Source organism: Triturus cristatus, chromosome 9, assembly GCF_964204655.1.
Source record: "Triturus cristatus chromosome 9, aTriCri1.1, whole genome shotgun sequence".
NCBI lineage: Eukaryota > Metazoa > Chordata > Amphibia > Caudata > Salamandridae > Triturus > Triturus cristatus.
In genome coordinates this window covers 1,106,284,445-1,106,311,787 of record NC_140592.1, presented here as the reverse complement: position 1 = coordinate 1,106,311,787, position 27,343 = coordinate 1,106,284,445, and the positions used below count along the sequence as shown (strand labels likewise).

Genomic DNA, 27,343 nt, shown 5'->3' with positions numbered 1-27,343 from the left:
AGATAATGTTGCGCTGGGTTGGTTGGCCCAGGGGCATAGGGAATACATCACCCAACCCTTTGACGTTGAAGACGTAAAATTAACCATAATGTCTCTTCCCACGTGTAAGGTCGCTGGGCTTGACGGACTCCCAAGTGAGTTTTATAAAGCCTACGTAGATGAGTTGGCCCCGTGGCTGCTAGAGATGTATGCGGAAGCTTACGATAATGGACAACTCCCGTCCACTCTCAAAGAGGCATTGCTGGTGACACTCTTAAAGCCTGATAAATCTGCTAATCGCTGCGAATCATATCGTCCTCTTTCTATAATTAATATAGACGCGAAGATACTGGCAAAAATGATAGCTACTAGGATGCAGCCACTTATTCCTCTTCTGGTGCTACCGGATCAATCGGGTTTTGTGTCAGCCAGGTCGACTACCCACAATTTGCGTACGCTATTTTCCACACTGCATTACTTTGACCCCGACTTCAAGGCAGCTGCTGTGTTATTGGATGTAGCAAAGGCTTTTGACTCCCTTAAGTGGGACTATATGTTTACCGTTTTTACTAGGATGGGATTCCCCTGTTCTTTCTACAATGGATACGGGTGCTGTATGCGGATCCACTGGCACGGGTGCGAGTCAATGGGTGGATCTCCTCCTCCTTCCCCATAGAGCGGGGCACGCATCAGGGCTGCCCCCTGTCACTAATGCTCTTTGCGCTTGCGCTGGAGCCCTTGGCTTGTAAGATCCGGCAGTGTCATTCAGCGGCTGATCTGCGTTTTCGTCAGCGGTCATTAGTGGTTTCCCTTTACGCAGACGATATGCTGTTGTATGTCAGGGAGCCTGCCACCTACCTCCCGGCATAGCTTCGGGAATACGTTAAATTTGAGAGGTATTCGGGTCTGGGAATAAAGAGGACGAAATCTACTGTGTTTCCGCTCACTGCTGGAACCCTAGAGGTGGTGACTGAGTTCCCGCTGGAGTGGACTCAGGACCCGGTAAAGTATCTAGGGATAGGGTTGCACAGGGATCCGGGTCGGGTGATCACTGAGAATTATGGTCGGGCGCTAACGTGGATTACAGACGGAGCGGTGGACGCGTTTGCCTCTCTCGTTGGCAGATCGAATCACAGTTATTAAAATGACTATTTTACCCAAACGACTCTATCTTTTTTTGTTCTGTGCTTTCCAATCTGCGTTACTAACGTTTGTATTTTGTGGTAAGAAACCCAGATGCAGTTGGGATGTTTTGGTGCAGCCCTTTGACCGTGGCGGCTTCGAGGCTCCGGATTTACGGCTGTTTGCGCAATTATTGACACTTCTAACAGCGATTCCAACCTCATACTGTAATAGAGGCAGACGCTGTACTCCCTTTGCCTCTCCCGCCCGCCACTCTCTCTGGGGGCACGGGTGGTCCTAGAACAGAAATAAACCCCGCTGTTTGTACGGCATTGGCATGGAGGGCTCTAGCCAAGAGGTCTCGACTTCCCTATCTATATGCCCCGTTGCTACCTATCGTAGCACATCCGGACATTTCGGCTGCACGGGAGAAGCTCGCGCTGCAGGAGCTGGCTGCTGTGGGCATCACTTCTATGGGAGATTTATATACAAAGGAGCAGTTCCGTACCCTGCAAAGTGTACAGAGAGATCGAAGTGGCAGCTTTATGCTCGGGTTCATATTCGTCCGGGTGCGGCAAGCAGTTAGGGATCTATCCCCGGATTTTACGGCTGAGCCCAGGACATTGCGAGCGCTGCAGGCGGTGCTGCCTGTTGCCGCGACGAAGGGCCTAATTACTAGACTATGTAAGGCCTCTCAGAGGGAGAATGAGGCCGGGGATCACCCTTCATTCCTGAAATGGAATACGGTACTGGGTACTGCACTTACGATCGAGCAAACCTGCTGCGCTGTAACCGGGCGCCTCATATCAAACTGAAATCTCCGTATGATTCACTTTAAGTTTCTGCACCAATTGTACTATACCCCCCATTGCAGTTGTGTAAGTTTGGATTGCGTGAAAGTGCTGGATGTGTCCGGTACGGGCAAGCTGACACTGACTTTCTCCATTTGGCATGGGCATGTGCTGACGTGTATGCGTTCTGGACTGAAGTGGTGAAGATGTTAACGGATGTTATTATGGAGCCTGTGCATTGTGTTCCAGAGGTGTGCTTCTTAGGCAGTGTTGGGAGCCTTAAGCCCTGCAACTGGCGCTTGGTCGCAGTCTCAACTTTGCTGGCAAAAAGAGCGGTGGCGTTTAATTGGGGTGTTAAATCTGTTCCCACTGTTAAGAAATGGAAGCATGATCTACTCAATTGTAGGGATCAGTTGGAAGCTTATGCTGAGGAAATACCTGAGGCTTCCCGACCTAAAGAATTTTGGGCCCCATTGAATTTTTTTCTGCTAAACAACCCTGATCAGTGATGCCATGTTTATTTACAGTTTGCTCTGTGCATCGTGCTTGACGGAACCAGGACTGCTACTGCCACTGTCTCATTCTTTATTGCTTATTGTGTGCCACCATACTCTCTTTATGCTGCACATGTCCTTGTAGTGATGGATGCTATCTTATTGCCATGCCGGGTTGGGGTTGGGGGGGGCATTGGGGATGGGTACATTGCTTGATACGCTACTGTGTATTGTATTTTGTTTATTTAAAATCTAATAAACAAATTTAAAATAAAGAATTTTTCAAAACTGGAGATATTGAACTACATGAGAATTCACTCTAATCGTAGAAGGGGCCAGTGTGGTTAGGGTGGAGGAAAGGAAGAGTAAATATTTCTGCTGTAAGTGATGAGATACAGTGAAACGAGATACATTTTATAATAGAAAATATGCTCCAGCAGTACCAACTTCCATTTGTATTTTTGGGTACTTTATGATCCACCAAGGCCCTAGGTCTGAATCAACGGTGTCTTTTTGCTCCCATTTCCGATCTATAGAGGTACCTGACAGCGGTAACGATTACAGATTACAGCAGTGGTAAGAGCCAAATCGCACCAACCTACCCTGTACATGTATTAGTATTCAAGTAACAATATTTGGATGTGGCCTCACGGCTAGAGCGCTCAACCTCGAAGCCCGGAAACCAGGTTCGAGTCTCGGCAGGGACGCTTAACATCCTGTGAATCTAGGCAAATAACTTAATCTCCCCATGCCTAACAAAATGAATGGGCCTGTGTCTCACGCAACTGGTGCTTATGTAAAGTGCTCTCATACTTACCGGTCAAGTTCACGCTATATAAAACACCCAAAAAAGAAAATGTAATTAGGTGGGTGCTAATCACAGAAAACACTTCTCCTGCAGCAAAGTGTGAAACATGGAAATTGCAATGTAATTACCAATTGTATGGCATAATATCATACTGGAGCACACCACCTAAAGCAAATTCAACATAGATGCCTAAATGGAGAGAATCAAGAGTTTGATAACTTGAAAGTGTATCAAAATGTATTGCATTCACATGATCATAAAACATGCAACTTTTTTTTTAAAGGAATTTTTCAGTTATATGGCAATTGTTATATTCCATCACAGGAAACATAACAGACAAATCCTACGCACAGGTAGTAATGCAAGCCCAAACTCCTAGCAAGACATTCCAGAATAGAAACTACTGGGCAACTGTGTACATTTATGTTGACATGGCATATCAATATTCAACAACAGTAGCACATGAGGAAGACGTCTAGCTCAAGATGTATGTTTCGTAGAGAAATGTTCTTCTTTATTTTTCACAAGTAGAAGTTCTTTACATTCCACATATCATATCCTCATAGCCAACGCGTTTAGTCTCCAACAAGACTTCTTCAGGGCTATTAGAGAAATGCACATAAATATAATTCTTTAATGTTTTTATAAATCCTCTTAATCTTTTAAAAAAAAAAAAATTATGTATGAAAGAATGAGCCTAAACTCAAAAAGTAAGACATGCATACATTGCTACAAGCTTATATTTTCACAAACATATGTACAGATATTTACAAACGTATATACAAATATTTATTTTCAACTGTAGCCTATTTACGTTATTCATAAAATGTTCAACAGTCAAGAGACTTAATTCCATACGGCACAGTCAAAGAATCAATGTTTGTCTCTAAACATATTCCATTCATGAATCAAATAGCTAATAACAGTTATTGTAAAACAGTGACATGGTTAAAATGAAGCATAGCAAAAGCATTAAGAGAGACTCTTTATCACTATTTGTGTAATAAAAAAAAACATCCCATACCTTACATGTATGGCATACAACGTTTTTCTTAAAAATTCCTATGGTTCAGATCCAATGCTCACCGGTTTTCTATAGAGCACACAGTTCTCTACAAAGAATAAACATGAAAAATATAAGCAAAATATCCCATCCCATTGTGTACTTTAATAATGAGTGTATATTTTTTGGCATGCCTCTAGATTTTCTATGTTTGGTTTATATTTAGACCATTCTGTCTACCTATGCAATAATTCACACAATTCTTAAATCCAGAACCTGTCTCTAATTCAAAGAAGTAATATCTATAAAATCCTTTTATCCCCAACACCGTATTCGGAAATGATTGTCCTGGTAAAAAGCAGACAAACCAATGAAATCATTACCCGATAAGGTGTATTATATTTAAGGCTCCCTGTTTTCCGTTTTTACTGATTTTTACATATAAATACAGACAGAAAACCATTTATTTTCCTGTCTGTATTTATTTTTAAATGTGAATAAAAACGGACATTGGGTTGTTTTTGAGTGATTCTGAATACTGTCAATCATTACTGCCAGGCCAAAAGCTGTGCGGATTAACAGGCAAGGGGATTGCAAAAAGAAAGGAATTTTAGTAAAGAGTCTTAAACAGCAGTAGATTTGCACAACCATAATACTAAAATGTGCATTTTTTCTTATAAGTGCATATTTTATCATCTGAGTGTGTATATATATCATTGAAACCTGTCAGGCGTTCAGGCACAAGTGTACATTAACCGGTTAAATAAATGCAGAAATATACACATTTCAGCTTAATTTTTTCACAAAACCTAAAATAAATATGGATAAATACAGATAAAATTAGCAAAAAATAAATATGGATAAATACAGACGGAAATGACAAAAATATAAATACCATAAAACCGGGAGCCCTAATTATATTCCAGAGTGGTTAAGAACACCAGAGTTACACTTAAGTCTACAAACTTATTGCAGTGTCAATCGGTGACTATTTGTGTAATAAGAACAAGCCCTCGAATGGAACTAAGCTTATTCCATATATTTATAAATGAGTGCTTTGAGATGCATTCAAATAAAAACCAACCAGAATACGTAAGTATATACCGACTTTAAAGTACAAGCGTCTCAGTATTTCCAAAGACTATGTATTCACGTGATCCAACTGTGCAAAACACAAGAATTGTGAGACAAATACACAGTAAGAAGGATTCAGTTTTTCTTGAATAATATCCAATGAATGTCACAGCCATGCAGCCAACACATGTTTTGTCTAAAAGGAGACTTCCTCAGGGCTTATGGTCATGATAACATAAGCTGGAGAAAACTATCCAGATGAGAGCCAGGATGCAATAGGAGTGTATGTTTTAGTGTATGTATGAATGTATTGTCTTAGTATTCAAATAACGTCGTACATAGAAAAAAGTTTTATGTTGATCGCCTATGCCACGATCCGCAAATGGTAGGCTAAGTGGAGCAGGTGAGACCTTTACACTTAGCATTGCCATTTGCGGATCGTGGCATCGGCGACCTCTATAAACTGCACTCAACAGAAAACTTTTTTTGTGTTGGCTGCATGGCTGTGACATTCATCGGTTATTATACACGAAAAATTGAGTCCTTCCTACTGTGTATTTGTCGGTTTAATTGGCCAATATTTTATGTTCTGACATGTCGTTGCCAAGGTGTTGGGCTCGCTTTATGACCTGATCATAGGATTTGTCTGTTTTGTTTCCTGTGATGGAATATCACAATTGCCATATATACTGAAATTCTTTTTTTTTTTTAAGTTTTAGTTTTTTATGTATCCTTTGAATGTAGTACATTTTGGTACTCTTTAATGTTATCAAACTCTTGATTCTCTCCATTTTAGCATCTCTGTTGAATTTGCTTTTGATGGTGTGCTCCATATAATATTGTACCTGACAGGGGTGCCCCCTTTCACCCCTCTTATTTTCATTGGCAATAAAACCCTTCGCAACATAGATCCGTTGTGACACCCAAGTATGGGGATTTGATCTGGGGCTGGCCGTAGAGGAACACATTGTTGTATAGGCAGATGGCATTCACCTGTTTCTTTCTCGAACCTCTTTTCCTGGGCCTTGCATAACATATATGCTTGAAGCCTACGGGGAAGCATCTGGACTTCGGTCAACTGGTCCAAATCCCTTCTGGCATCCCTGAATGGGTACAGAGATAATGAGACCTGGGAGCCATGTCCCCTGGTCCCTTTTCTCAGTTTTCTATACTTGAGGGGTCATATCGCGTTCAATCTGGGACTCGTGTGGAGCCTCAACATGCAACCATTGATGCTTCAAACCTGTGCCGACCTAGATAGATGGTTCAAACTGACCCTTAATATCTTGGGCAGGGTGGCATTAAGATGATTGCCCTTTCATGTATACTTTACGTGATCCAGACCCAGAACCCAGGTGTTTTTTCTGTTTGGTGCACACTGGAGACTTTTATCATGTGGTTTGAGAGTGCCTGGCTATGGCCAAATATTGGCAAAGCATCTTTGCCATCCTGTCCAGGGTCTTGAACAGACCCGTTGACCTTTCGCCACTTGTGGCTGTGTTGGGCCTTTTTGATGACATTGATGGTGATTGTGGTGAGTGCACCCTGGTGGGGACAGTGATATCAAAAAGAGACCTCATTAAACACTGTTATTGTAACTCTTTTTGACTGAATGGTGGGGGAGGTGGACTGGTGCGCAAAGCTGAAAGAACCAATATATGTAGTGAAGGGATGCATTTGAAAACATTTGAGAATATGGTGGAAATGGTGGGACCACTATGGCTTGGTGTAAGCTGTTTTAGTCCTGAATATGATGTATAGAGTGTGCAGGCCTGGCATGTTATGTTATGACGGTAATGAGAATAGTGTTTTATTATGTTGCCTGGGAAAAAAAAATTATACTAAAAAAGGCTTGAAAAAATAGACCTATTGTGTTAAATCAATTTTCAAAGTAGGATTTTAGGACCAGAACACATGCAGTATGGCACTGAATAACAGTCACAGTGTCATTATACCAGAAAAATAGATTCCCAAGAAAGGTAAAATGAAACCCTCAATCACCAAGCAAAAAAGTGTCTTTGCTACACAAACTTATTGCCTTTTGTCAGGTGTTGTTTTCAAAAGTGCTTACTATTTTATTGTACTCTGTTGAAAGTGACACTCACTTGAAAATATATCCAGAAATACTTTTGTACTGCATACCTTAGTCATGAGCATATGCATTTTTGTGTTTCAGCAAACAAGGATGAATGACTTGCATTCATTGGATTTAGATACTTGGACTTGGTCTGGAGGGTAAGTTGCACTCCTAAAAAAGTGTAATAATTGTTAGGTTGTAATCTCACTGAAGCGAAGAAAATGCTGTAGTTGTCATCACTATTAGTACAGAAAGTGATTTTGCATAGCCAAATGTCTGCTTACTATGGATTTGTGCTCGTAGGTAGAGGGATTGAAAACACTTTCTGTTGGTCCCAAAGACTATACCTTAGGTCAGCTTAAAGTAGTAGACCTTCAGGAAATGGCCACTGAGAAAAATGGTGATAACAAAGTACTGGTGATGGTAACAAATGCAGCCTCCAGCACTGTCATGCTGAACATAACATGTTAACCATAAGTAAATTATTTCAGGAAGCTTCCGGTCTGAGGCGTCAAGATGGCGGTCGCACTCTAAGAGTGCTCCGGACCCCTCCGTCATCCGCCTCGGATCCAGTAACCCTCGGAGCGCATCTGTGTTTCCCTCCCGGGGGGCCTCTTCCTGCTGATCCGTCTGCACTTCGCGGCGCCTATGGCCTGTCGCGGCCGACGCGGCAGGAGGTGCGGCCTTGAGAAGTGGAGCCGGGCCTTGCGTGAGCTGCGAGGCTGCTGAGGGGCGGGGGCGGCTCTGCATCGGCGGCCCGGAGTGGCGGGGCCGCCGCTCATCAGGAAGTTGCTAGTGGTGCTTCACGACCCCGATCGGCCGGTGCATCGGCCGGCACGGGGGCAAGGTGGACGGCCTTGGAGCTGTGGAAGCACTTTTGGTGGGATGAGGTAGACTGGGGGCCCCGCTGGCGGCAAGGTGGTGGTGGCGGAGTGAATTGCGCCCCCCGGCCCCCCCCCCCCTATCCTCCTGCCTCCTGTGCGTTCTGGCTGCATAGGGCCTCATAGCCCCCCATCTCTGTTGCCAGTGGTGCTTCGCGACACCGATCGGCAAGTGTATCGGCCGGCGCGGGGGCAACTGGGGCAAAGTGGACGGCCTTGGTGCTGTGGAAGCACTTTTGGTGGGATGAGGCAGACTGGGGGCCCGGCTGGTGGCAAGATGGTGGTGGCGGCGGCGTGAATTGCGCCCTCCCCTCCTGCCTCCTCACTGCCCGGTAATGCAGCCAATCTCTCCCCACCGCCGTCAGACATAAAAAAAAAAGTGGGGGGGACGCGAAGACAGCCGTCCCGGCCAGACACAGGGGACAGCTATGGGGTGGGGGGGCACACACCAATCCCCCGCGCTGCTGCCCGAACCGGCGCGGGGGGGTGGTGTGTGCCCCCCCCACCCCATAGCTGTCTCTTGTGTTTGGCCGCGACGGCTGTCTTCGCGTCCTCCCCCCCCCCCCCCTTTTTTTTTTTGTCTGACGGCGGTGGGGAGAGATTGGCTGCCTTACCAGGCAGTGAGTGGCTGCGCCAAAGACCCCTTTCGGGGCTGGCATTGTTAGTTCAGCGCCGGTGCATCGGCCGGTGCGGGGGCAGCAGCGGCAAGGTGTTCTGGCTGCATAGGGCCTCATAGCCCCCTATCTCTGTGACCCGGCGGCGGTGATTGAGGTGCCGGTGAGGAGTGGCGCTAGATGACCGGCGACCCGGGGAAGTGGCGGTCTTTCGGCTGGAGGGGCCCCTGGTGGGACTTCGGCCGGCTCGTTGGCCAGCGCCGCTCCTGAGGAGGCCATTGGTGAGCGGCGGTCTGCTGCATGCTGCGGAGAGTGGCAGAGGAGTCGGCTGGCGGACTTGTGTGGTGAGTGGGGGGATCGGTTGCCGGTTCGGGCAGCGGCGTGTGGGGGAGGTGTGTGCCCCCCCACCCCATAGCTGTCCCCCGTGTCTGGCCGGGACGGCTGTCTTCTCGTCTCCCCCCCCCCCCCTTTTTTCTTTTTTTGGTCTGACGGCGTTGGGGATAGATTGGCTGCCTTACCGGGCAGTGAGTGGCTGCGCCATAGACCCCCTTCGGGGCTGGCATTGTTGGTTCAGCGCCGGTGCATCGGCCGGTGCGGGGGCAGCTGCGGCAAGGTGAACGGCTTCGGAGCTGGGTGAAGCATTTCTGGCGGGGTGAGGCTGGCAGCGAGATGGGGGTGGCGGCGTGAATTGCGGCCCCCCGCTTCCCCTCCGCAACACCCTGCCTTCTGCGGGTTCTGGCTGCCCGGGTCCTTGCAACCCCCGTCTCCGTGACAAGGCAGCGGTGATTGAGGTGCCGGTGAGGAGTAGCGCTAGACAACCGGCGGCCCGGGGGAATGGCGGTCTTTCGGCTGGAGGGGCCCCTGGTGGGAACTCGGCCGGCTCGTCCTGAGGAGGCCACTTGCGAGCAACGGTCTGCTGCATTCTGCGGAGTGTGGCGTAGGAGCCGGCCCCACCCCATAGCTACTCCCTGTCACATTGTTGTTGCCGCGCCCCTATCTTGGTGGTATCCACGGACTACTCTCTTCAGGTGCCGTTCCCGCGGGGCTCGAGGACAATCCACACGCCTGCAGGTTTCTGGATCCCCTCCCCCCTATTGATCCCTCATCCTATCTGGGTCTCTCGCGGCTGCAGTGGCAGTGGGTCCGGTCCCTCACCATGGGAAGGGACAAGGGCCCCAGGCCAGCGCCGGCAGCCACACAGACCAAAATGGATCGGTTTACTACTTCAGAGTTGGACCCTCCTGGGGGGGCGGCGGGGGGATCTCACCCCCCTCCAGACAATGACCTGGCTGCCATCCTTCAGGCCATCAGTGCCTCTCAGGCGTCCGTAGAGGGGAAGATAGGGGAAATTAAGGTGGACGTGTCCCTCCTCAGACAGGACCTTCGCAACACCACCGCCCGACTGACAGAGGCCGAATCCGGCCTCTCTACAACAGAGGACGACATCTTCCAACTGAAGGATCAGGTGGCCCAACTTCAAGCTCGTACCGGGGAGCTCCACAGGCGTGCCGAGGATGCTGAGAACCGTGCACGTCGCAAACACCTTCGCCTTGTGGGGTTTCCCGAGGGGGTGGAAGCGGGGCAAGTGGCCACCTTCGTGGAACAATGGTTTCGGTCCTGGATGCCGGGGGAGGCTTTGTCAACTTGGTTTGTTGTAGAAAGGGCCCACAGGTCCATGGTGCCTAGGCCTCCTCCCGGGGCCCCACCCCGCCCCATCATCCTTAAAATTCTCAACTTCAAAGACCCTGATGCCATCTTACGGGCGGCCAGGGCGAAGGGTCCCCTTAAGTTCCAAAATCACGTTATTATGGTATTCCCGGACTACACCAGGGAAGTTCAGAACCTCCGGCGCTCCTACACGGAGGTTAAGAAGAAGCTGCGCACTCTGGCCATGCAATACCAGCTACAATTCCCGGCACGCCTTCGTATAATTTTTCAAGGCAAGACACAATTCTTTGAAACTCCCCAGGCGGCGTGGGCATGGCTGGTGGCAGAGCGTCCCCTCTGCCTTCGGCAAGAGGACTCCTCAGAACATACGGGGCCGCCACCGGTGGGGCTGGGATTGCCGGGGCGCCAATGCCGCGATCGCACAAGGTCCCGTAGGGGGCGCCAACTACGCGCTTCAGCAGGCCGCTCCTCCAGGGGGGCGGCCTCCGACCGTCGTGATTCCTCCAGTCAATCAGGCTCTCCGCAGCGCAGCAGGCGCCACTGCACGGAGGACTTAACGGGCTCATCCCCACCGCGGGCCCAGGTGGACTCAGACCTCTCTCGCACTCCCACCCTTTAGCTGCCCTGCCCTCGGGTCTGGACGCTGGTTCGCTGTGGAGTGCGGTGCTTCAACCCCCGGGGGGGGGGGGGGGGGGGGGGGGGGTGTGTATCAGACTTCGATGGACTTGCCTGCTCTCTCTAGTGCTTTATGCTGAGGCTCACATTAATCCGTGCTTCTGGAGGGGTCCTCCACGCTATAGATCAGAGCGTTTTAGTTTGGTTTAGTTGATTAAGGGGTTGCTTCCGTTCTTGAAGTGTAGGGTGGGGGGTGGGGGTTGGGGGTTGGTTGGGGAATGGGTTCTGCCTTTGTTGTTATTCTTTTACTTGTCTTACTGTTTCAGCTTCCATGGGACGGGTACATGCCCTCTCAGTAGAGATAGTCTTAGCTCTTGGTGCACGCACCCACCCGCACACGCCCCGGACCCAGCTTGCGCTCCTATTGCTCCAGGCGTTGGCGCGGCCTAGCCCCAGATTCCACCCGCCGTGATAGAAGACACCGTGACCGGGGCTTCCCTACACGTCCTATCCTGGAATGTTAACGGTCTCCTGGACAAGTTGAAGCGTACCACAGTCTTGCGTTATGCACAACGCCTCCACAACGATATCCTTCTCCTCCAGGAGACACACTTACTGGGTAACCACTGCCCCTTTATGGCCTGTTACGGGTATGATAGAGTGTGGCACTCCGGCTTCTCCAGGGGTTCCCTGGAGGGTGGCTATCCTCATGAGACGCAACTTACCCTTCGTTCTCTCCCGGGTGATCCACGACCCTCAGGGTACAAATGTGATGGTATGCGGCTCTCTGGCCGGCTCCCCACTCAACCTTATGTCCCTATACTCGCCCCCCCTCGCTGCTTACCTCTACCCTGACACAGACCTCCACCCTCCTAGCCTCGCTCCCCCTGGGCGTTATGGTGGTGGGGGGAGATTGGAATGCGGTCTCCAATCCGGCCATAGACTCATCGGGTCCTCTTTCTGCGGTCCGCACTGCACAAGCCAAACAATTGTGGTCTTGGTCCGAGTCCCTGGGCCTCTGTGACGCCTGGCGCGCGTGGCACCCACGTGCCGCCCATTTTACTCACACCTCCGCAGCCCACCACACACAGGCACGCATAGATATGATCTTTCTCCCCGCGACTGACTGCTTGACGGTTGTGGATGCTCGTATCCTACCCAGGGGTATTTCAGACCACTCGCCTCAGTACCGGATCCCCCCCTCCCTCGGCCCGTCAAACATGGAGGATGAATGCGTGGTTCCTCCAGGATAAAGACTTCCGGAAGGCGGTAGGGAAGGAGCTCGAGCAATATTTCCTCACCAACGAGGGATCCGTACCCTCCCCCCGGGACCCTATGGGAGGCTGGGAAAGTCACAATTCGGAGGTTCGCGAACGGGCAACTTAAAAAGCAGAGGCAGGAGCAACACCGGGAAATCAACGCAAAGGAAGCGCAGGCGCTTCGCTTGGAGCAGTCCCTTTCCCAGCTCGACGACGCGGTCCAAAGCCGACAACTAGCCCTTCTTCGGTCCGAGATTAGGCAACTATCTCTGGATGCGGCCAAGCTACTCTAGAGGTCATCGGTGGCGCGAGTCTATGGTTGGGGGGATAAAAACGGTGCGATTTTGCACATGCTGGCTACCTTCCCCAGGGCGAGCCAGATAATTCCGGAAGTGGTCGATGATCGAGGTTCGGTCTTCAGCGCCCCCTCAGTGATGGCAAGCACGTTCGCCAGCTACTATCGGCGGTTGTATGCCGCACAACCACCCGAATCGTCGCTCTGTGATCTCCTTGGACGGAGTCACGTCCATCTTCCCCAGTTAGAGACGGCATCTCGGGAGGATCTTGAGCGCCCCCTCTCCACGAAAGAAATCGAGGAAGCCATTTCTCTTACGTCCCCGGGACCGGATGGTCTTCCCCAAGAATATTATGCGGCCTGTCGTGACATACTGGTACCCCACTTGGCTGGCCTTTTTCATGAAGCCATTGAGCGAGGTTCCTTCCCGCCAGAGACGGACATAGCCACAATCGTGGTCCTTCCGAAATCCCAGCCCCCCTCCGGTCGTTGCGCAGACTATCGCCCCATATCCCTCCTCAACACCGAAATAAAACTCTACGCCACCATCTTGGCCCAACGGCTAAAGCCATACCTGCCTATGTTGGTACATCCGGATCATTGTGCTTAATGCGCGACCAGGCACTGCCTTCGGAGGGTGCAGCTGGCTTTGGCCCACCGACTCCTCCTGACTCCCTACTTGGCCCTCCTCCTTATTGACTTCGAAAAAGCCTTTGACTCAGTGGACTGGGTGTATCTCCAAGATGTGTTGGCTGAGATGGGATTTGGGTCCCGGTTCCGAGAACTGGTCCGTGTGCTGTATGCACAGCCGCAGGCACGGGTGCTGGTGAATGGCATCCTGTCCGAGGCCTTTCCCATAGCGAGGAGCACGCGGCATGGCTGCCCCCTTTCGCCCCTGTTGTTTGCCCTGGCCATGGAACCCTTAGGGGTCCTGGTGCGGGCTGACATCTGTGTTAGGGGATGGGCCCGGCACCGAAACGGACAAGATCGCGCTCTACCGGACGATGTTCTGCTTTTCCTGGCGGAGCCCATCTCCTCTGGGCCGCGTTGCCTCCAGTTGTTGCGAGCGTTTGGGCAGGCGTCGGGTCTTCGGGTGAACCCTGGAAAATCGGTATTGGTCCCGCTTCACCTGTCAAGGGACTGTTATGATTGGCAGTCTAATATTCCGATCCGACGCAACTCCTTTAAGTACCTGGGAATATGGGTTACCACGCTTCCGAAGATGGGCTGGTCCCTCAATGTAACCCCTCTGGTCCAGAAGGCTAAAGCAGACCTCCATAAATGGAGGGCGCTGCCCCTGAACCCTCTGGGCCGGGTGGCCTTGTTTAAAATGTTGATTCTCCCTATGTAGGTTCCTCTATGTCCTCCAGAACACCCCGTTCTGTTTTCGCAGACCCTGGTTTAAGGAGTTGGATAGGCTCGTTACCAAATTCTTATGGGGCGGTGGGAGGTCGCGCCTGGCTCTCTCCACGTGTCAGATCCCTTCCTTTGATGGGGGCATGGCCATGACACATTTGTACCTTTACTTTTAGCCACACGTTTGCTGGTGGTCCACAATTGGTTCAACGGGGGATGGTCCGACCCGGCCTACAGGCTGGAGCTGTGCGAACTGGGGTTTTCTAAGGTACAGGCCATGTTGTACGGGGGACCTATCCCGCTTCAGCTGCCTGAGGTGACACGTTCGGTATTCCTGGCTTGGCGGGCTTCGCTGCGCCTCACCGGCTGGACTGGCAAATTGACCCAATGCACCCCCCTCTGGCAAGGGGCTTGGCTGCGGGAGGTGAGTGGTCTGCGGGGGTTCAAAGCCTGGGACCTCATAGGTATAACACAGCTCGGGGACGTATGGGTGAGGGGCCACATGCTTTCCTTCCAAGAGATGCGCACTCAATATTCCCTACACCCCTCCCAGTTTTATAAGTACTTGCAATTAAGACACGCCCTTCAAGTACACATCGTGGACAATACGTACAGCCCCACGGAGGCCCAGACGCTGCTTGGGGACTTGGGAAGGGGGGGTATCTCCCAGATATAACGCACTTTAATCAACAACACTCCGACCTCGTTGGACAGACTGAAAGAACAGTGGGTAGACTGGGTGGGGCCGTTGGACGAGGTGAATTGGCGAGACGCGCTCATGGCGCCTAAGACCATTACCGCCTCCGCCAAACTTAGACTTATCCAATTATACTACTTGCACATTGCTTACCTTACTCCGGTACGCCTTCATCGAGCGGGCCTTCGCTCTGATACGTCCTGCGCTAGGTGTGGCCAGGCCCCAGCCAATTTTTTTCATGTGGTTTGGACCTGTCCCCGGCTGGCAGCTTTCTGGGGAGCCATTGAGGGGGAACTTACGGAGGTTTTGGGGTGGACAGTGCCCCACAATCCGCGGCACTCATTACTGGGGATAACAGATGGGCTGAACGGGTCCCGGAGCGACAAGACCTTTTTTAACACAGCAATGATAGTTGCCAAGGGAGATATAGCGGCAGCATGGCTTTGTCCCGATCCACCAGCTATGGGAAAGTGGCGTAAAGGTGTGGACTGGTGTGCGGCACAGGAGAAAGCTTTATACACGTCACACGGGTGCCCCAAGAAATACCGAAGAGTGTGCGGCAAATGGCTGGGCGCAGTTGGGGGAAATTAATGAAGCTTCTAGTTTCCGGTGGTCGCATTCCCTGTGGGGTTCCGTGGTGGGGCTGCGGGGGGGAAGGGTGGGGGGGGGTTTCGTGGAATACTTCCCTAGTATTTATTGTTATGATGCACATTTTGGAAATATTGCATAGGCATTGTGAAGATTTTGTGATCCATACTTGCGACTACAAAGTGAAATTGTAATGAATGTTGGAATAATGTTTTCTGTACTTTCAAGATGAACGCTGCATCGCATCATCCGGTTTCTTAATCCTGTTTCATGAGCAGCATGGTGGTCATCTTGAAAGTATGAAATTATTAATTTCTATACTTTCAGTTTGGTCGTCGTGTTGAGTCATGAAGTTGGGCCACACAACTTGGCATTCATCTTGAGATTATAAAAAAAACAGTTTTCTATAGTTCTCAGATGACTGGTTGCCTATTGGTTTTGCCAATACTGGCTCATTTTAACAGCATCCGCCTCATAAGGTCCTCAAGGTACTTACCAGGTCAGGCCTGGGGTCTCCTCATTCTAACCTCATCAAGGCTCAACTCCTGTTGGCCCCTCCACTCAGCCTCCATCAATCCCAGCAAAGGACAACCATCTGTCTCTGACGCCTCTGCCACCACTCCTTTCGTTCCAAGTAGCTGCACTGCAGCCTCCCCTGGGGCTGATGCCTGCGCTGCAGAATGTATCGCTCATCTTGTAGGGTCTTATCTCGCACCAGGGTGGGAACGGCCACCACTTCTCTCCTCCATTGGCCTTTATCAGGTGTCACAGCCCCAGGAAGCCCTGGGTTTACTGCCTTGGCTACAATGTCGCCTGTCCAGAGCCCTACGGCCCAAGCAGAGGGCTGCAGGCGGGGACCTCGCCACTCACGTTCCACCTGGTAGCTCTGCCCGAGGCTCAGGTGCTCGTCGTGGATTCCTGTCTTTGCTGCTCCCTACCACACCCTCAGCAGGGATTGTTATAGGTCGGGCCTCTATCCTCGACCATGCCTCCAGGCAGCTCACTCGAGGCAGGGGACAACAGGAACACCGCCAATGTTGCAGTTTCCTCCAGGCGGTCCTACTGGCAAGATAAATAAGTCGCTGTCAGCCATTACCCTCATCACAGGGTGGTGGCCATCTTAACTGGAGCAGTCTGGCTTTTGAAGGTTTCCATGACTCTAAATTTCCTTGATGGCATCATCTGACAGCATCTTCTAGTCTCCCCTAACGTTCTGGTACACTCCTGGGGCTGGGTTGGGGCATCAGGTCTGAGTGTGGGTTCAGGAGGGACTCCAGTCGTCAGAACTCAGTGAGGACACGTGCACATGGGTCCTCATCGTGGGCTTGCCTCCCCAGGGAAAGCCTGTTTAATGAAAAAGCCAACCTCTTTCTGGAGCACTTTCAACTGAGCCATGCTATGTATAAGGCTCTGGATTTTGCTCCATAGTTATAAGATTACAAAGGTTTTAAGGATTCATTCACCGGGCCTACTGGGCCTGCCTATACCCTGAGCCAGTCACAAAGCAAGCATCTTTTCTTTCATTCTTGGACAGATGTTCAGGTAGAGGCATAAGGGCTTAGGCTACTTCTTCTCCATTCTCTGCCCTGTTACCAAAAACCACTCCTAGCATTTGCAAACATTCGAAATTGTTGCCAGTCCGAGGACTGGGTGGCTAACTTAGTCCGCGATGGGAAAAGAGAAATTTAAACCGGTGAGTCCTTCAGAACATACACGAGTTATTAGCTTAACTTAAGGTTACCACTCTTCCATCCACAACCCCTTGCACATGACATTTTAGCAAAGGCTGCAATATGAAAATGTACTCTTAACCAAAGAGGTTGGATTGCTATGCCAGATATTTCATTTTAGGTGTCTCCTGGACAGTGCATGCTCTGTCCCTGCGAGTCTGTTGTTCATAAAAAAATAATCTTTAAAAGGGCTTAGAGTCTGCCCGTTACTTACCATTAGTTTGCTTCAACATCACTCTCCTTTCAAACAAGTGGCAGGAAGCACACACTGTAGGCTGCAAACATCACAGAGTAATTGTGATTGTGTTTAAAATGGTCAAGTGTTTGTGCCCTTGCTGGTATACTTTTTTTCCTTTTACTTTTGGAAAGTTATTTTCATACCTTGCATTTGTACCTAACTTTTAGCCATGCTGCACAGCAGCCGCAATGAATGGCTAAAACACATTCGCAAAGCCAATATCTCTCGCATAGGCGAGGCCTGTTGACTTTGCCAATGCTTGCTCCATATGATATATTTTCTGAAACTTTTCCAGAATACATCTTGACCATTGGGCTCTCTATACGCACTCGCATCATAGACTTGATCAACATACCAACCGAGAACTTGGTGGACTATAACCCACAAACCATCTGCGCATTACAGGAGAATTTTGCTTTCTGAGCAATGATCAGTCCTGTGACAGCAACAGGAGTATTTCTTGTTAGCAAGTTCCAGACTTCCTATCACCATGAATAAACACACTCGAGTATATACAGAAAACATATACTTTTATGACTTTTATTAAAATCCAAATCCTATCCTTGTGCATATTATGTGTACAGCTGTAATGATACACCAAACAAAATAGTGACATCAGAAGCAGCTAATAAACAGAACATGAGAACGATTTCCAACATTATAATAGTATTTTAGAGTTTCCCTGCATTTGATCTCAAACCCCCTCCGTTCTTGCCTCTAGCTAAATTATCTTATCACCAAAAGGAGCCTTTGGTGGTTTTGCCTTTCACCCACATGCTGTGATGGAATAACTGAGATACGGTTCCATATGAAGTGAGTAAGTTTCGCAGCAAGTTGATAAGATGTGGCTGGCAGTCCCAAGGTTCCTGCTTGTAGCCTTTGAAAAGGTGTTTACAGTTCCTATCTGCACAAGCCCAATCGTTCAGGTCTCAGAACGCTGGAAGTGTGAGAATTCCTGACTCTCTAACACTTGGTTTGTATTTACCTTAATTATTCTTTTCAGGGTGTTTTTTCTCTTATTGAATGTTATTAAAAACAGCAACTAACATATTGCTTCTTATAGAATGTTTAACAATTATAGCACCCAACATGAACCTTCACCTGCTTCTGCTTCCGTGAGACATTATTGACTGTTTGACTTACATGTATAAACAATTGCTAAACTATGACCTTGAGACGCACGTTAAACAACACATGCGTGCTAACAATACTAAATGCAATATGCATTTATAATTGGAAAATGTACATTTAAATAAATGAATATATGAAATGCAATGGGGAAGAAATAAGCAGGAACAATGCAAAGATTACCGCACATGGAAATAGACCTCCAGGATGCATATTTAAATATTGTGATTTCAAGTGATTAATTACATTTTTTGATGAGGAAGGCACACTACATGTTCATTATCTTGGCATTCGGCCAGTTGTTGGCATCCTTAATGTTTGTGAAGGTCAAGGGTGCAGCCCGGCCAGAGAATGCACCTTTCTTCCTACTAAGGCCCTCATTATGTGTTTGTTGAAATAGGATGGTAAATACTTCCTATTCTGAATTAAAAAGAAAATGAGCATAGCATGAAGAATTGGGTTTAACACATCAAATTCTGCATGGTTTGCCATTTTTGCAGGCCCTTTCCCTCCAAAATGTTGGCAGGTTTGGCCTTCTGAAATATATCAGAGGAACACTGTGAGGGTGTTATAATTCTCTCAGCTCATAATTCCTATCCCTGTGCAAACATGTGTTTGCACATGGGTTGAAATTTTGCCTGTAACTCTTAATGAGCACCCCAGACTACTAGCTAGTTAATGCTCGTCTGGCCTGGTAACTCCCTCATTACACATTATCTTCTTCCTTTTGAAAGGGTTTCAAGGAGAAGAAAAAATTATCCCTCAACCCCTTCACAGAGAATGACGTTCTCTAGGATGGACCTAGATACGCAGACCCTAAAAGCATACTACCAATGGACAGATTCTAGAACCACCTTCCATGAGTTGCCATTTCATTCAGCCAGATCTTTTGTTCAGTTGAAAGGGCTAAAGGGCTCTTACATATTCTTGGTTGTTTACATATGAATCTGATACCTTAACCCCCTGCCACCCTCCAGTGTCCCAGAGCTTGGTTTTCTGACCCCGTGGCACCAAGGACTTTGGCAACGCCAACTGCCATGAGAAATCCAGTTGGACTACAATCCATACACTACATAGTGGGCAGTGTTGAGCAGGACATGTTTACTGGTAATAGAGTCACATGAGATACATTAAGGGAGAACCATGGAACTCCCAACCTTCTTCCATAAATGAGTGAGACACTCTTAACAGCCCTAAGAAGCAGGGTTTGTATTTCAAAAGGTTTACTTAAAATCCTAGCCTAATACATAAAATGTGAAAGTTGACTGCACAGAATATAAACAGTAAAGCAGCAGGATGTGGATATGAGAATAACAGAAAGACTTCTAACATGTATTGAAATCTGTGGTCCTAACACCCTCATGCTGCTACTTTTAGGTGCTATAATAGCTTTAGCGCAATCAGTAAATAATAGGTCTACTTCAGTTTCAGAAATCGTGCTCACAGCATACCTGTTTTTAAAACAGAGAGGAGCTGTTGTGTCGTTCTGAAATAGCAAAGTAGCTATTTCATTCCACTTTTGTGCAGCTCTGGAACCAGTGGCGGCCGGTATGGTACGGGGTGGTTGGGTAGGGTTAAAAAAAATTACTTACCTGATTGCCGGGTTTCTACACCGTCTCTCCCACGTTGTCTCCTCCGTTCGTCTTCCAGGAAGCGCCCAGGCTCCACTGAGCCAATCACAACGCAATTGGTCTGAGCGCTGTGGTTTGGCACTCAGACAGGGAATGGCACCCTTGGCATGTTCTCCAGCCAAGCTGTTAAGCAGCCTGAGTGGAGCATTTGCAAAGTGCGCATGGTGTTTTGGCCAACCCAAGAGGGCCAGCCAAAGCGTCATTCTCCAGTATTGAATCTTTCATAGATTCACATGCTTGTATCTTCCCCGTCGTCATGGTGGGAGTCTCACGGTAAATGAATAACAATAGCAGTAAAAGAAAAACTGCATAGAAAACCATAGGGAAGTATAGAGTTTGGTAGCCTATCATCATTATTATGTGGTCCAAATGCCAGCCAATCAGCTATTATCCCCGAGAGCCACCATACCTCAGATTTCCAACCGCTGTCGTGTGAGAAGGAGTCTCCCTGAGCCTTGCTCAGTTTGTTCCCTGGTGAACTTTTGACCTGTCTTGCTACAGTTTTTTTTTCAACTGGATTTGAGGTATTCTTTTCCCTCTATTGTCTCAAAATGTCTGAAGGCTCTAAAAAGAGCCTTTTCAGATCTTGTGGGAAGGCCAGATTATATTCTGAGGACCCCCACAAAGATTGTTTATATTGCCTTCATCCCAAGCACGTTCCTACGGAGTGCAAACATTGTCGAACCTTCTCTGCTAAAACTCTTAAGGACAGAGAGGCTTGTTTACTGTTGTGGCTTCAGAAAAAGAAGGCCACCTCAGAGACTGATTCAGAGGATGACTCTAAGGCACACTCCTCAAAAATAATGGAAGACAGAGAGGAGAAAGCAGTTTTAAAAAAGCAGAAGACTAAGGAGGCATCTTCCTCTTCATTGCCTCATACACCTTTAAAGAAGCCCTCAGAGGCGAGAGATGTGTCGTCGGCCCCGTCGACGAAGACCAGAGTGTCCCCGGCACTTATGCCTACGAAGACATCGACCTCAACGACTATGTTTTATCTGCTAAAGCAAGGGGGTACAAAATCAAAGCCCCTTTCGGCACAAGCTCAACAGATTTGGAACTGGCTTCTGCTGCACAATATCTCTCTGCAGGTTCAGCACGTTCCGGGAGTTCACAACACAAGGCCAGACATCCTAAGCAGATCAGCCAGTGTTTCCCACGAATGGGAGTTAGCTCAGGATCAACTCTTGCGAATATTTCGATAATGGGGCACTCCATCTCTGGACCTGTTTGCAAATCACCACAACAAGAAATGCAAACATTTTGCAAGCAGATTCCCTTAAGCGGGTTCTTGGGGAAATGCTCTACACCTCTGCTGGACAGGAATGTTTGCGTATGCATTTCCCCCATTCCCTCTGATCCCGAGGGTATTACGGAAAATGAGGTCAGAACCGTGCCACTTGACTCTTAATAGCCCCTGCATGGCCGAGACAGATCTGGTTTTCGGAGCTCCTCCAGCTGTCAGTGGCTCCCAGAGTGTAGTTTCCTTTGATTCCAGATCTAATCGCAGTGGACGAAGGACAAGTTCTTCATCCTCAGTTGACATCACTGAATTTGTCAGCCTGGAACCTCATGAGCCCGAATTTTATTCCTTGAATGTCCCTCAGGAATGCCGAGATATCCTCTCTCAATCTCGAGCAGTTTCAATGAATAACACTTACACAGCAAAGTGGAAGAGATTTTGCCAGTGGTGTTCCACTCAAGCTCTGCACCCTTTTCACTCTTCTCCAGAGCAAATTCTTCCTTACCTATTACACTTAGCCAAGGCAGGACTCTCCCATACATCGGTCAAAGTACATCTGACGGCTATCTCCAGATATCGCAGAACACCAAATCGTCCATCTCTTTTGTCTCAGAGGGTGATAAAGGAATTTCTGAAAGGGCTCTTTAGAGTGTTCCCTCCACTTAAGCATCCGTCAATCCCATGGCAGCTCAACAAAGTCCTGACGCAACTCATGAAGCCCCCGTTCGAACCAGTTCACGAAGCTGAATTACAGTTTGTTTCTTGGAAGGTGGCTTTGCTATTCGCCCTCACTTCAGCAGGAGGGTCAGTGAGATCCAGGCTTTCTCGATCGCTGAAACGTTTCATCAATTCAGACAAGATAAAGTCATGCTCAGAACAAATCCTAAGTTCATTCCCAAAGTCCCCTCGGCTTTTCACCTCAATGAACCCGTTGTGTTGCCTACATATTTTAAAAACCCATCTTCGGCAGCGGAAAAATTTCTGCATACACTCGACATCAAAAGATGCCTTAAATTCTATATCGACAAAACAAAATCTTTCCGAAAGACAAACCAATTGTTTGGGGCCTTTGCTGGGCCCAGAAAAGGCTTGGCTCTGTCAAGGTCTAGTATTTCTAGATGGATAACCTCTGCCATTTCTTTATGTCATGAGAAAGCCGGAAAGCCTCTGCGATCCAGAGTTCGTGCTCATTCAACGAGGAAGATGGCAACTTCAGCGGCATTGTTCGCGGCAGTTTCGCTCCCGGACACATGGACAAATGCACACACATTTACCAGGCATTACTGTTGGGACACAGCGTGGAAAGCGGATTCAGCGGTGGGACAAGCAGTTCTACGACACCTGTTTCACTAAGGTATTTCTCAGTCCATGTGTAACATGCTATGTTACTTCTTGTTAAATTTTTTCTCTTATGTGTTCCATTGGATGGTCTTACTATGCATGGTTCGTATTTTCAGGTATCATGTTCCCAATGTGATATGCACTGAGACATCCAAACGTTTCTTTATTATAAGTCATTATGGTATTCTAGTAATAAGAAGCAGAGCCCTAAGAAAAAAAAATTCTATCCTGGAAACGCGACAAAGTATAAGTATTGTTCTCTATTCTGATACAAGCATGTGAATCTACGAAAGATTCAATACTGGAGAAAAAACTGGTTACTTACCTGTACACTATGGTTCTCCAGTATTGATATCTTTCATAAATTCAAACGCGGCCCGCCCGCCTCCCCGTTTTCTCAGGTAGACCACTTTTATCTCTAGATACATCTTTGGCTCACACTTGGGGCTGGAAATCTGAGATATAGTGGCTCTGCTGGGGAATGTGATCTCAGGGCTGATAGCTGATTAACTGGCATTTGGATCACATAATAATGATGATAGGCTACCAAGCTCTCTATACTTCCCTATGGTTTTCTATGCAGTTTTTCTTTTACTGCAATTGTTATTCATTTACCGTGAGACTCCCACCATGACGACAGGGAAGATACAAGCATGTGAATGTATGAAAGATATCAATACTGGAGAACCATAGTATACAGGTAAGTAACTCGTTTTTTCTCACTTTAGAGTGCAGCAACCACTTCTACTCCCCGATGTCAGGGGAGCCAAGCCCTGCCCTGCCCTGCCCTGCCTCTAAGACAATACTAAAAATAAAATGATAATAACTTCAGTTCTTATAATTTTCTTTTTTCTTTTACACTGCTCGTGAGCAGTGAAGCAACGCTCCTTTGCCTTCGTGGAGGAGCTGCCACTGTCTGGAACACAAATTCAACCTGTGAAGTCAACTCTACTCCTTTTCCGTTTCGGCTAAAGCAGGTGTTGCTATATGGTGTGACCTGGTCTATAAAATCCCTGGTCAAGATCCTCTCCTACCTCTAGCCTTGTTCCTGGGGTTTTATAGGATCTGAGCAAGAGATTTGTTGAAATCTTTGTTAAAATTGTATTTCATGTAATGAAAATGATGCTAAAGCGTGCAGACATCTATGTTTACATTAAAAGGAGGACAATCGCGGATATAAATGCGTCAGCTTGATTATCACTTTTATATGATGGATGTTAGTTAGAACAATCTTTGGAAACAGGTGAACTTAGTGTAAGCTATTCTACGCATGTCTAAAACTGCCCACTTTCTGTGAAAGAAATATAAGAGTTTCAATTTAAGAAATAGAAGAGTTAAAACTCATAATATCAAAGAAATAGAAGAGTGTGAACTCAGTATTTACGACATCCCCATAATAATAAATGAGATAAGTACATTTAAAATATTCCTGTGATATGAAAATTAAATCCACAGAGATAGAAAAAAGAACTAGTGTAATTTTTTTACTTTTGAGCATTGGGGCTAGGCACAAAAAGCACCCTTTTGCATTTCAGTTCTTGGGAAGCAGGAGCAGTCTATTTTCTTTTTAAATTTAAACTATTTTTACTTTTTCCTAATCCACAATGATGTCGTGAAACTTCTACTGAATCCAGGTGTTGCTGCCATGGAAGATATAGCACTTAGTAGAACAGCATATGCATGGTCTGCAGCTCGACCGCTCACAGTTGAATCAGTACCCACTGATTAGGTGGATGGACCTATTTACTGAAAAATGTCATCAATATGCAGGAAATCCAAGGTTGCTAACATCTCTTTTGAATTGATTCTTGTCAGGACACCTGGCTCAGATGTTGAAGTTGTTCGCTGAGCAAATATTGGTGGAATTGGCCCATCATACCTGCTATATTTTAGTGCGCAGCAATAGCCTTGGTACAGATTTAGTGGTTGAAGTAATTCCTCTACATTAAAAGATTGAACAAGTGGAGTTGCCAGTGGAATCTACAGGGTAATAGAGTGGCAACACTTCATGCACCAAAACACTGGTCTCACTTGGGGCCACCTTGCTTGTGAAACAGACTCCTGTGCACACTTAGGATCTTTAGCCTTTCTGCTCCAAGATAGAATGGCATACTGTTACTTAGTTGGATAGAAGGGATTCATGTTGTTCATTGGACTGGCCTTCATGTCTTGAATACAGGAAAGATGAGAATGGCACAACCAATGATCCAAAGGATTGTCGAACATCCACCAAATAGATTTGAGAACAATGAACTGATAAATGAAGGAATGAGTCCAAACACTGACTTAAGACCAATCAGCAAGCCCAATCCAATACTCCTGAGTGTGTAATACCTATTGTTTTTGATGAATGAAGTATGTTGTACAGCAGATCATCAAAATGAGTTGGAAACTTAATTTGCAGGAGTTTTTTAATCTCTAATGCAGAGCTGACTGTTTGTAAGGCAACAGTTTCTGCCACTGAGGCTATGGACACCTCTTACTGGATTAATATTGCAGCAAGTTTGTTTAATTTATCAAAGTGCATATTAACAATATCTATCTTAGACCAAGAAGCATTTGCAAATAATCATCATGGAGGGGCATACAAGGTAGTACCACAAACCTTGTGCTCTTAGTGCATTTGACATGTAGGAGAGCCCAGCCGCTGTGCCACAGCATGTTTCATTTATCTTAAAAAGATAAGAAATGTAACTTAGATGTGTATGATAGAAAGAGATGAACGGGACAGTTGTTGCCAATAACTTTCAATTCAGACCTAGCATTAAATGGTTGCAGGCTCTGTGCGGAGTAATGGAATTGCCGCGGAGGGAATGACCTAGAGGAATAGTGTATCCTACTGTGCTTATGAATGCAAGCTTGTCTTTAGTGTAACAAAATAACTCAAATGGAAACTCCAGTGCATGGTGAAGGACAGTGTTTTGTGTTTTTTTCATATCATCCCAAGAACCTGTATTTCTGGCAGCCATGGAGAGAAAGGCAGTAATGGGCAAGGCAGTTGCTCCATGTAGGAGATACGTGACATATGGATCAGCTTCCACAGAAAAAACAGTAATTTTTATTTCCTCCATACGTAAAAGGGTGTATGTGGCTTCTTTGTTAGCCATCATTTTTTTGGGGTAAAATTTAGATAGTAGGGTCGAAACACAGTACTTTTATTAATAAGCTGCCATGGCACGATACCTGATTTTTGTGTTTTTTAACCCAATTTAGCTTTAGAATAGCTCACATCTGAGCCGGTCCATGTTGTAAAAGACTTGAGCCTTCTTTCATGAGAATAAGGGCTGATGGAATTTTCGTATTTATCATGTACACTCGTTTTGAGAGTGTTTGAAAGCCATTGTCAATAACTTTAAATATGGTTTGTATATTTTTTCTGGCGTTTTCTTTCAAACTTTCTGCAGCTTCCTTTTCTGAGTAAGTCTGCATTCATTTCTTTCCAAATGGCATACCCAGTAAGAAGGCAAAAGGCTTATTTTTGACTGAATGAGGACTCAGGAGAAAATCACTGAAATCCATTATTTTGCTAATTGTGGACATGTGCTCCTTCACAGTCACTAGGCTGGAATGCACTAGCCATAATTTGCACCGTTAATGGTTACAGTCACAGGTGAATTTTTATTATACCTTGGGTATAGTAAGTAGCTAGTATTAAAAATGATGTGATTCGTGCATACATTAGGGTCAGTTGGCCACAGGGCTGCCCCTTCAGATTGGAACACAGTGAATTACAAGTACTATTCTGCCGAGAGTAGCCTGCAGGTCCGACACGTCCGCACCAAGGGAGGACGTTCGCACATCCAGCGATTGAACCCTCTCGTTGGTCTTAGAGAGATCCGCCCGGATTAGCGTAACATCAATGGCCACCGTGTCGATTTTACGGGCCAAGGCCTCGTACTGCGTAGCGATGGTCTCCCTGATGCCATTAATGGCGCCCATGATGTCCTGCAGGGACAGATCCGGAGAAACGGACGGGCCACCACTGGCATCATCCAGGGGGACACTGGCCGTCCCAGGGGATCCTTTACCCTGAGTGTAGCGGTCCATGTTGTTCGTCTGGACCGGTCCCCCACGTAGGGATGTCTTGGTCTTACGCCTCTCGGGGTCTCCCTTGCCTCCCATGAGAACCACGTTCGCCGAAGGGGACCACCGAGGAAGCGTCGAGGGGGCACCGGCCAAGCAGACGCGGGCCGCACCAGAGGCCGCAATGTGGCGGAGCGAAGAGACCACCGTCGATGAGCACCCTGGTAGCAGGCGAAGACACAGGCATCAAGCGAAGGCAAAGTGAAAGCCCAGTCGCACCAAGCAAGTCCACTGTCCAGCCCCTCAAAGATCCAAAAGTGAAACCGAAAGTGATGTGACGGCTACTGGCACAGCCCCGCTGCCGTTGTTGTTCAACTACGCCCCGGCTCCACAGATCACCATCGCATCGGGCACAGCCATCGGTTGGGCCTTAAAAGTTCAAACCACCATAACTCAGGATTGCCAGGTCCGATTTGATTTCCGAAAGGAGTTTAGTGTTCAGCCAGCATTCGTCTTCTAGATTCCATCAACCAAGTCAGGATAAAGTCAGGATAAATTCCGAGGAGCAGCGAGGGTCCGGGGAGCCCTGTGCTCACGCGACCATCTTGGATGCGCGCTAGGCTCCTCCCTCCACAAGTACTATTCTGTATCATTTTATTAAACTCGATATCTTTTAACGTTCCTTCTCAAT

The 27,343-nt window shown here is 47.6% G+C and overlaps 1 protein-coding gene across 1 annotated transcript in view; it reads left to right on the top strand.

Moving 5' to 3' along the window:
• Positions 1-27,343, top strand: part of KLHDC1 (kelch domain containing 1) — a 1,365,548-nt gene that overhangs the window by 713,107 nt on the left and 625,098 nt on the right. The window contains exon 8 of the mRNA XM_085627012.1: positions 7,448-7,506. Within this exon, the coding sequence (XP_085483138.1) occupies positions 7,448-7,506 (59 nt within the window). The remainder of the gene's footprint in view (positions 1-7,447; positions 7,507-27,343) is intronic.